Source organism: Camelina sativa, chromosome 19, assembly GCF_000633955.1.
Source record: "Camelina sativa cultivar DH55 chromosome 19, Cs, whole genome shotgun sequence".
Taxonomy (NCBI): Eukaryota; Viridiplantae; Streptophyta; class Magnoliopsida; order Brassicales; family Brassicaceae; genus Camelina; species Camelina sativa.
In genome coordinates this window covers 4,379,402-4,389,479 of record NC_025703.1, presented here as the reverse complement: position 1 = coordinate 4,389,479, position 10,078 = coordinate 4,379,402, and the positions used below count along the sequence as shown (strand labels likewise).

The 10,078-nt window shown below is 41.1% G+C and overlaps 2 protein-coding genes across 6 annotated transcripts; one reads left to right on the top strand and one right to left on the bottom strand.

Annotated features, from left to right (window-relative positions):
- On the top strand, positions 448–5,894 carry LOC104764742 (pumilio homolog 4-like). Of its 2 annotated transcripts, none has more exons than XM_019241369.1 (12): positions 448–778; positions 874–1,644; positions 1,734–2,107; positions 2,800–3,230; positions 3,361–3,886; positions 3,965–4,106; positions 4,191–4,298; positions 4,427–4,639; positions 4,753–4,863; positions 4,946–5,140; positions 5,215–5,389; positions 5,466–5,894. In XM_019241369.1, the coding sequence occupies exons 2-12, from the start codon at positions 928–930 to the stop codon at positions 5,513–5,515; spliced, it is 3,042 nt and encodes a 1,013-aa protein (XP_019096914.1). In that variant the 5' UTR covers positions 448–778; positions 874–927; the 3' UTR covers positions 5,516–5,894. The 2 variants fall into 2 exon arrangements, with proteins under 2 accessions (XP_019096914.1, XP_019096913.1); XM_019241368.1 differs by having other exon boundaries at positions 451–778; positions 1,734–1,805; positions 2,498–3,230.
- Positions 5,896–8,702, bottom strand: LOC104764743 (ATPase GET3). Of its 4 annotated transcripts, none has more exons than XM_010488334.2 (12): positions 8,415–8,702; positions 8,176–8,311; positions 7,939–8,014; positions 7,774–7,836; positions 7,561–7,671; positions 7,269–7,343; positions 7,108–7,176; positions 6,970–7,035; positions 6,789–6,863; positions 6,608–6,706; positions 6,367–6,501; positions 5,896–6,209 (listed from the first exon to the last, which is right to left on the bottom strand). In XM_010488334.2, exons 1-12 carry the CDS (start codon positions 8,620–8,622, stop codon positions 6,072–6,074), a joined length of 1,251 nt encoding a protein of 416 aa, XP_010486636.1. In that variant the 5' UTR covers positions 8,623–8,702; the 3' UTR covers positions 5,896–6,071. The 4 variants fall into 4 exon arrangements, with proteins under 4 accessions (XP_010486636.1, XP_019096916.1, XP_019096917.1 ...); XM_019241371.1 differs by having other exon boundaries at positions 7,939–7,973; positions 8,135–8,311; positions 8,415–8,701; XM_019241372.1 differs by having other exon boundaries at positions 5,896–6,219; positions 7,939–8,066; positions 8,228–8,311; positions 8,415–8,701.

The window sequence follows — 10,078 nt, the reverse complement described above, 5'->3', positions numbered from 1 at the left end:
TAAAAAAAAAAAAAAAAAATCACGTAGCGTAATGATTAACAATGAAATCCATATCGAATAATGTGGGCTTCTTATGAGCCTAGTTTATTAAGCCCAGGAGGGGGGGGGGACCATATGAGAGGATAAATATGACGGGGATAGTTAATTTTCCGGTGAGTCTCAATCTTGAACTTGTAAATGACATCATTAATTTTGTCCTTCCTAATTGGAGTAAACGTTTTTGATGAGGATTAGTTTATTTATACGAGATTCTTTATTAAATTAGTTAATCATCATCTGAGGGGATTCTCATCTTTTGTATCTGTCTGTCTTACCAGATTAATAAAAGGGCGATTATACGGTGTCGTAATAGCCGCATCTTCTAATCACCCTTTTTCAGATTAGTATTATTTGTTAAATTAGGAAACAAATAGAAAAATAAGATTAAAAAATACTAAAAAAGACAAGTGACAGTTTGGGAGAATTTTACAAGAGAGAGAGAGAGAGAGGGGATGAAGGCGATCTCAGAGTTCCATGCTTTAAGGCCTCTTTTGTCTTCTTCTTCTTCTTCACCTTAATTGTTATTTTTTCTTCCTCCAATCGCGTCGTCACTTCTTCTTATCTCACACTTCGCTCTCTCTCTCTCTCTCTTTTGAGTATTCATTCCTCCTCCTACAATTCAACCCCCAATCAATGTCCCCTTTTAAGGTCTCTCCTCTTCGTTTTGTCTCTTCTACCTAATCATCGAGACAAGAGAAACCACCGTATCGTTCGTCGACATTTAAACATCGCGTGAGAGGTGACTTTTTTTTTTAATCGCGATCGGGTTTCTGATCATCATCACTCTTCTCCGATTTCGTAACACCGACACGATTTTTTTTATTTTTTGCGCAGGTGTTGATTTTGATTTAGGTCTAAATATAAGAAAGATTCGGATGAAAGGAAGAGATGGTTACTAATAGTTACATGGATACGACGAGATCAAATTTGACTAATAGTGTGAATCGAGGAGGATCCAATGTGGATCTCGAGGATCGTTTCCAGAGGGAGCTCGAATCTTTGCTCCAACAACATCGTAATCGCCAAACTTTTGGCCGTGAGCGAGAACGCGACATTGATGTTCACAGAAGCGGTAGCGCTCCCCCTACGGTGGAAGGTTTGTTGAGGGCTATGGATAATCACTACTTGAACAATAATAATAACTCTGATCATAGAGATGTTGGGGGTATTAACAGCAACAGTATTAGCACTAGCAATGGGGTTGAGCTTTTGTCTGACGATGAGTTACGTTGGCACCCTGAGTATCTCTCCTATTACTATTCCAACGAGCATTCGAATCCGAGGTTACCGCCTCCTTTGTTGTCTAGAGAGGATTGGAGGGTTGCTCAGAGGTTTCACAACGGTGGTGACTCTGTGTTTGATCCTGTTGGGGAATGGAGGAAGAAGTCTGTTGAAGTCGACAACTCCTCCTCGCTTTTCACGGTTCAGCCAGGGGTTCCAGTTGAGCAGGCAGAGAATGATTTGATGGAACTCAGGAATGCTGTTGTTGCCCAGGGCCGCTCTCAGAATGTGCAGCGGCTAGATCAAGGCAGAGATGACTTGATTGGATTATCTGGTTATCCTGGGATTGGACCGAGAAGGAAGAGTTTCGCCGATATTCTTCAGGTCTACACATTTTGTGTTGAATATATACTGGTTGCGAGGTTTCTGTATAGTCCTTGGTTTCCTACTTACATTGTTTGTAATGTTTACAGGAAGGAATTGAACGGGATGCAGCCTTAGGCAGCCAACTCTCCCGGCCTGCAAGCTGCAACACTTTTCGGGACATGAAAGATTCTGCTGTTTTATCGAATTTCAGTGCGGGTGGATTCGACACCCCATTACCATTCCATGAATCGTTACATTCTACTGCCAAAAACAGTCCAAATACTATGCTTGGATCCACCATGAGTTCTCCGGTGCCAAGGAATAGAACTCCTGACTCACATCTAGTCGGGCGATCTCCGGCCTCTGGCCTTCCCCCTATTGGTACCAGGGTCGGTCCTGTCGAGAAGAAGAATACTTTTGGCACAGCCATCCAAAACTGTGAATCTTACACTGCTGCTGATGTTGCCGACGCATTGTCTAGGTTGAACATGTCAGGGATGAGTCAAGTTAAAGAAAATCATATGCAGTCACAGCTTCAAGTGGAATTGGAGAATCAATCTGATGTCATGCGTTACATACCCAACGGTCATAAGAAGGCTTTGCGGCAACAAAATATTGCTACACCAGAATCGAAAGATCACTTGTTTTCTGCAAATTATGGTGGAATGAGTGGGTATGGAACAAGTCTTGGTTCTTCTCAGGTGGGTTCCCATGGACAGGTCAACATCCCTAAACGAACCTCTTCTTCAGCGAGTCTTTACTCAACTTCAGATCATTCTAGATTAGGAAGCCTGGGCTTATCTGATGTCAATAGTCGGAATGCAAATATTAATGGAACAGNCGGCCTGCAAGCTGCAACACTTTTCGGGACATGAAAGATTCTGCTGTTTTATCGAATTTCACTGCGGGTGGATTCGACACCCCATTACCATTCCATGAATCGTTACATTCTACTGCCAAAAACAGTCCAAATACTATGCTTGGATCCACCATGAGTTCTCCGGTGCCAAGGAATAGAACTCCTGACTCACATCTAGTCGGGCGATCTCCGGCCTCTGGCCTTCCCCCTATTGGTACCAGGGTCGGTCCTGTCGAGAAGAAGAATACTTTTGGCACAGCCATCCAAAACTGTGAATCTTACACTGCTGCTGATGTTGCCGACGCATTGTCTAGGTTGAACATGTCAGAGATGAGTCAAGTTAAAGAAAACCATATGCAGTCACAGCTTCAAGTGGAATTGGAGAATCAATCTGATGTCATGCGTTACATACCCAACGGTCATAAGAAGGCTTTGCGGCAACAAAATATTGCTACACCAGAATCAAAAGATCACTTGTTTTCTGCAAATTATGGTGGAATGAGTGGGTATGGAACAAGTCTTGGTGCTTCTCAGGTGGGTTCCCATGGACAGGTCAACATCCCTAAACGAACCTCTTCTTCAGCGAGTCTTTACTCAACTTCAGATCATTCTAGATTAGGAAGCCTGGGCTTATCTGATGTCAATAGTCGGAATGCAAATATTAATGGAACAGACTTCTCCACAGCTGGTGGTTATTTGGCAAAGAACAAGTTGAATTCATTAGCTGAGCACTATTCTGCTGAAGGTTTCTCACTCCTTCCTATCTCTTGCTCTCTATCTTTCTGTCTCTATGTCTTACTCTGACTCTTATACACACAAACAGAACACCGAATTGCCTTAGATTGAACCATTTGGTTTTTTTCCTTATGTTTCAGGCTCACATCTGAGTGGGGAAGGGGATAGACAAAGCTTGAACAGATTGATAAATCAAGTTGCTTCTGAGCTTCACGCTCCAGTTATGGAGCCACATTACAGCCAGTATCTGCATACGGCATCTTCTACTGCTGCCCCAACCGATCATTCTCTTATTAGAAATAATTTTGGGACTTCAAACGGAGATACGGCTAACGAATACCTTGCGATGTTACTTGCTCAAAACAGGCAACAGCTGGGTAACCTCAGTGCTGCAAATTCTAGATTCTTTGAGAGTCCTTCATATGATCTTGGCAACATGTATTTAGGAAACCATTTGCCTTCTCCCTCCAAGAATTCAAGAAATTTCCAGAACATGCGTATGTCACAATCAGCCTCAGTGATGAAAGTTCCTTTTGGAGGATTACAGGGATCATCCCACGTAGACACTGGCAGCACGGCAGAAGCATCCTTACTAGAGGGGTTTAAGAACAACAAGACAAGGTCTTTGGAGCTTTCAGAAATAGTTGGTCATGTGATTGAGTTCAGGTATTTACCTTACCTTATCTAATATACATCATTCAAGGTGACGAGTTCACTTTTGTTTGGATTTTATACCATTTGCAGCATGGATCAGTACGGAAGTCGTTTTATTCAGCAAAAACTTGAGACGGCAACGGATGAGGAAAAGAATGCAATATTTCCTGAGATACTTCCTTATGGCCGCACTTTAATGACAGATGTCTTTGGAAATTATGTCATTCAAAAGGTACTAGCTGTAGCTTCTAAATCATTTCAATGCACATCGCTAGATGTGTCACTTTTCTCATATGCTGTTCTGGTTTTGTTCTAGTTTTTTGAGCATGGTACAAACAGGCAGAGAAAAGAACTCGCTGAACAAGTTACGGGCCACGTTTTGGCTCTCTCACTTCAAATGTATGGCTGCAGGGTTATCCAAAAGGTACTCAATTTAAAGACACTGTTTATCCTATTTATATTATTTAGTGGTTATGATTTTACTGACATAGGTGTTTGACTTTTTCGAGCGCATTAATAATTTGTAATCTTGTTTCTGCGATATGGAAACAGGCGTTAGAGGTGGTTGAATTGGAGCAGCAAGCTCAAATGGTGCAAGAGCTTGATGGGTCTGTCATGAAATGTGTTCATGACCAGAATGGTAACCATGTCATCCAGAAGTGTATAGAGCGTCTTCCTCAGGATTGGATACAGTTCATAATTTCCTCATTCTATGGAAAAGTTTTAGCTCTTTCAACACACCCGTATGGATGCCGTGTAATCCAGGTTTGATATAATACATCTCACCCTATAGTTTTTTTTATCATAGATCCAAGTTCCAATTTTGTCTTGTCCACTATTAATGATACTTGAAATCTACTTTTTATGAATCGCATCAGAGGGTTCTCGAGCATATTGATGACATAGAAACCCAACGGATCATTATGGAGGAAATCATGGATTCAGTCTGTACTCTAGCACAAGATCAGTACGGGAATTATGTTATTCAGGTAAGATTCTGAAGCTTGATTTACGTTTCTGCTTCATGAAAATGGACACACTGATCAAAATTGAATTTGTTTCCGGCTGTAGCATATCATACAACACGGTAAACCTCATGAACGGTCAGAAATTATCAATAAGCTTGCTGGACAGATTGTGAAGATGAGTCAGCAGAAGTTTGCTTCTAATGTTGTTGAAAAGTGCTTAACGTTTGGCGGTCCAGAGGAGCGTCAGGTTCTAGTGAATGAGATGCTTGGTTATACTGATGAAAACGAGCCACTTCAGGTCTGCAATCTAACTCCCTCATGTCTTTGTGCAATGTCTTGAAAAAGGCCCACTAAACTTGGAACAATTTGCAGGCGATGATGAAGGACCCATTTGGGAACTACGTAGTGCAGAAGGTTCTTGAAACATGCGATGATCAAAGTCTTGCACTCATTCTTTCTCGCATCAAAGTTCACTTGAATGCCTTGAAGAGATACACATATGGGAAGCACATCGTTGCCCGGGTTGAGAAACTTATCACTACTGGAGGTAAACATTTCTTCTCCCTCTACAAAACCACAGGGCATTGTCATGATCATGAATCACGCTTCTTTTTTTTCTGCAGAGAGAAGAATCGGGCTCTCAGCATCTCTAACCACAAACGCTACTCCTTAACCATCTTTGAGTAAGTAAAAGCTCAAGCTTCTTAATTTACAACACAACCAGAGAAAGAGGTACACGCTGATGACCGAGAGCTATATGTACAGCCTAACTAAGCAAAGCATCTCAAGATGGGTTCTGTTTATATATATTTTGCAAATAATTTGTAAATAAAATAGAAGGTTTTAGATTTAAGTCAGTGAATAAATGTATTTTGGATCTCAACTGGCTTAAATTAAAAATCTCCTTTTGGTTGTGTAAAAAAAGGTTAAGCCTTGCTGTTTTATTATGTAAAGCAATGGCTTATTCTTAGGTTCTTACTCTTGCACCATTACTATGTAAATATCTTGCGGCTTTGCTCCCCAAGAATTGCAATATTTCTTGTTTTACAGCACTTAAGTTGTAAATTGAACGTGTAATACACCCGCCAAAATGTTGTAGATACTGAATTAGTTCAACAGTTTGAAGACACATAAGATAGTATACAAAAATATATAAGAAACTCCTTAGAACTACAAGTGAAGTGAATCTGCTTCTTCATCCTATCGTCGATAATGTATGTGTAATGATCTTATTTCCAAATGATATCACCCAAGAAGCGCAGAGCAGGGACACCTCTGATCTCCATATCTACAAGCGGAGCCTCCATCAGTGTCAAAGCAGAGAGTTCTGAATCCTCCCGGATCATATCAAGAGCACGCATTTGATCCTGCACGTTCCTTTTTTCACGATTTAAATGTGTGATGCTTTGAAACCACAGAACAAACACAAGAACAGAAGCACTTTCTGGTTTGAGGAGTATGCAAGAGCGATCTTTGGTTTAAAGAGACCACTAGTTCATGAGAAGTTTGTGTTTGTGTGTATACCTTTCTCTTAATTGCGCAAAATTTGCAGCCTGAGGAGGATGGTGGGAGAAGCTGATTAACAATGAGTCTTTTGACGGGAACACTTTCTTTCTTTAAAGATGCACTTAACCTAGAAGACTCGCTGACCGCCATTACCTTTTGGATAGAAACAAACAGTAAGAGCAACTTCAGACCAATGGATTTTATTCTTGAAGAAAGGAGGAAATCTAAAGAGATGCATGTGTAGACAACTAGACATTACCGTTGGGATAGTGACAATGACGAATTCTGTTGACTCTGTGTCACGGAAAAGCTCGCGAACTTTAACCATCCTTTCTCTTAGTTTTTCCAATTTGTCGGCCTGTCACATCCATAAAGAAAATTTAAATGAATAATAATAATAAACAGGAATACGATATCAGCCAATATGTACATAAACTTACAGCATCAGGCTTGTTTCCTTCTTTCCCAAAGACTGATTTGATCGCTGAAGTAGCAGAGGTTATTTTCTGTCTAAGCTGAAGATGCAGAAAATGTATTTAAGAAGACAAAACTCTAAGAAAGAAATTGACACTTAAGTAAAGATACTAAAACATAGGAATTAAAGAGGAAATGGTTTCCCACCTTCAAGATTTTACCAATGGACGCATCCAAGAAATCAGGTAAAGAGAGTAGCCTTAGCGTATGACCCTGTAAGCAGCAATAAACTCTGTCTTTAATATTCTACACTAAAAAGGGAAAATTTCAGTCAAGCTTGCTCACCGTTGGTGCGGTATCAAACACGATTCTGGTGAACATGTTATACTCAGGTGATTCCAAAAATTGAATGACCTGTTGATACCCTAGACAATCAGCAAAGACAAGAAAAATATGCCAAAAACGACATATCAAGACGAAAAGATCAGAAAGAATGGCAGAATTACCTTAGAAATGGCAATGGCTTCATCCAATCCAGGAGGCGGTGTGTCGAGCAATTCTCCAAGTTTAAGCTCTCCCAACTTCATCAACCAAAAATCCACAATCAGTATCATAAGCAGAAACAGTAAGAGGCAATCACTTCCATTTGAAACACCTAGATTTAGTATCAGAAACATTGAAGCTCACATGGATACCACAGAGGAATACATCACGATTGGTAAGCCATTAAGAACACTCAAAACACACAATTTAGAAAACAACTACCACCTGAAAGTACACACAATGCTAAAAGAATACCTGTTCAACAAGCATCCCAAGTCCCATACCATCCATAAAATCTTTCACCCCAGTTCCTCCATTCATCTGGGAGGCACTACGAAACTCTTCCCTGGCCTTCTCAGGGTTTATCTGTTGCAGAGCTAGAAATTAAAACTCAATTTGAGTGTAGGATCATCACCACAGAAACCAAAAAAAAAAAAAAGCCCCAAACATAACTCCAAAAAAACATACTTCTAGAGCAAATAAAGGAGCTTCAGGTCCTTCTACAGGCACAAGCATTCCTCCAGTCAAATCCTACAAAATCAACAAAAACAGTAGAAACACCAATCATATACATATCTTCATCAAACAAAGATTAAAAAGTCTTCACTTTTAGCACACGATTGCCAAGTTTACCTGAGCAAAAGAATCACTCAAAGAATGAGCTGGATCTGTGGATACAACAAGAGTTGGGTGCCCATTGTTTGCAAACCTCACAGCTAAAGAAGCAGCACAACTAGTTTTACCCACTCCTCCTTTCCCACCAAGCATGTAATACTTCCGTTTCGTACCGGAGACCATCTCATCGAACTCCGANAAGAATGAGCTGGATCTGTGGATACAACAAGAGTTGGGTGCCCATTGTTTGCAAACCTCACAGCTAAAGAAGCAGCACAACTAGTTTTACCCACTCCTCCTTTCCCACCGAGCATGTAATACTTCCGTTTCGTACCGGCGACCATCTCATCGAACTCCGAGACTGTCTCAGTTGGGCTAGCTACTGATTTCACTGAAACCCAGAAACCAATATCAAAATCAACCCTTCGAATACTTAATTCCGTGTTTTTCAAATCAGGAAAAAAAAACAAAAGGGAAACAATTAAAAATCTAACCTTGGAGCGAACTTCTCCGGCGATTATGTTTAACGGAGAGAGAATGAATCACCGGCGAGACAAGCGGCGAGGAGGAGGAGGATGAGAGAGTTGTTCGAGGCGAGAAAGAGATGAAATCAATCCCAGAGACGAGACTTGTTGGTGAGAATCGAGATTTGCATATAGGAGATGAAGAATACAATCGAGATGAAGAAGACAGAGTCGCCATTTGTTTCGTATAGCTTTCTCTTCTTCTTCTTCTTCTTCTTCTTCTTCTTCTTCTTCACTTGTCGGAACAAACAAAGAAGCGGTGGTGCCCAGAACACACTATTTATCGTGTTCTTTTTGCTGCCAATACTTTGATTGATAATATTTTAAGTCCCTAAATCTGTCTTTTTTTTACATAAACACCCCTTTCTTTTTTTTGGTATCAATTTCATCCCTTTTTTATTTTTACACTACATAAAAAGATTTATAAAGTCAAGCTTCAAACACAAACCTGGGCTTCAAAGGGGAGGATGGTTGCAGGATAAAGGGAGCAGTAGGGCTCGCCAACGAAGCTACTAGCAGGTGCAAAATAAACGTGTAAAGCCGCAACAAACCACGTGGATCCTCTCTGCCATGAAAATTGTGATCAAGAATTCCACACAAGATGTTTAAAAAGCGAGACATGGACAAGGGGACAATAAACCTGAGCTTCATACAGGGGAAAGGGTTCGGGGTTTAAGTAAAGCTTGGTAATTCCAGGTTTTGAATCCAACAGACAATGTTACAAGCTTAGCAAATACGTTAGTTCCAGCTAATCCTTTGAACATCCAAGACAACCTAGCTAAGTGAGTTCTCTGATGCAGTCTTCGGACACCGAGGGTAACCAAATAGACTAAGCAATGTCGATAGGATGACAAGGGATTTGAAAATGAGAACCTGGGCTTTTGGAGGTTGGGCAAGATCTTGTAATCACGTCGGTAGTCCAGTAGCAAAAATAGATTTGTCGAGCTCCGGCTGTGACTTGGATTCAAGGCGGCAGTCCAATATCGAAGAAGATGCAAATCTCTGAAGGTATCCACACCAGACGCCGTCTCCGTCTCTGCCTGCCTAGGCTCGGGTGACGTTGTAGTAGGGGGTACTGTAGAGACAATGACCATTCCGGATCGAGAATTAGATAAGCAACAAGACTTGATTTCCGCTGGTAATGAGGCTTGGTCGGGGTTACAGATATGGGAGTTTGTCATTCTCCTCCGACCTCTGTATTCGATGATGTGCGAGCCTCTACCTGAGTATGGTTGAGTGAATCGGGTAAGCGAAGGTTGCAAAAGAAGACTCAAAAGGGGAAAAAGAAATTGCACAAGAGATTTAAAGGAGCCACGAAAGTAGAGAAAAAGATCTAAGGTCGAGATGCCTTGACGCCGGCGAGCAAAAGCCCTACCGGCGTCGGGGAAATTTGGGGGTAGCGGTGCCTCGATAGTCGAGCTTGGGAGAGAAAAATTAGGTTTACGATTTAATAGTTACATTAGTTCTATTACGACTTCACATTCTCTGTTTGAGTATTCTGGGTTTAGCTTCACTTGTGAACTCTTTATCTCCTAAGTTCTTGAAGTCCCGTGGCATTATGACCCCATCTCCATGGAGTGGGTGTTACCAATACAACTTCCAGAGCTTTACACCGAATCCAGTCACATCCTTTA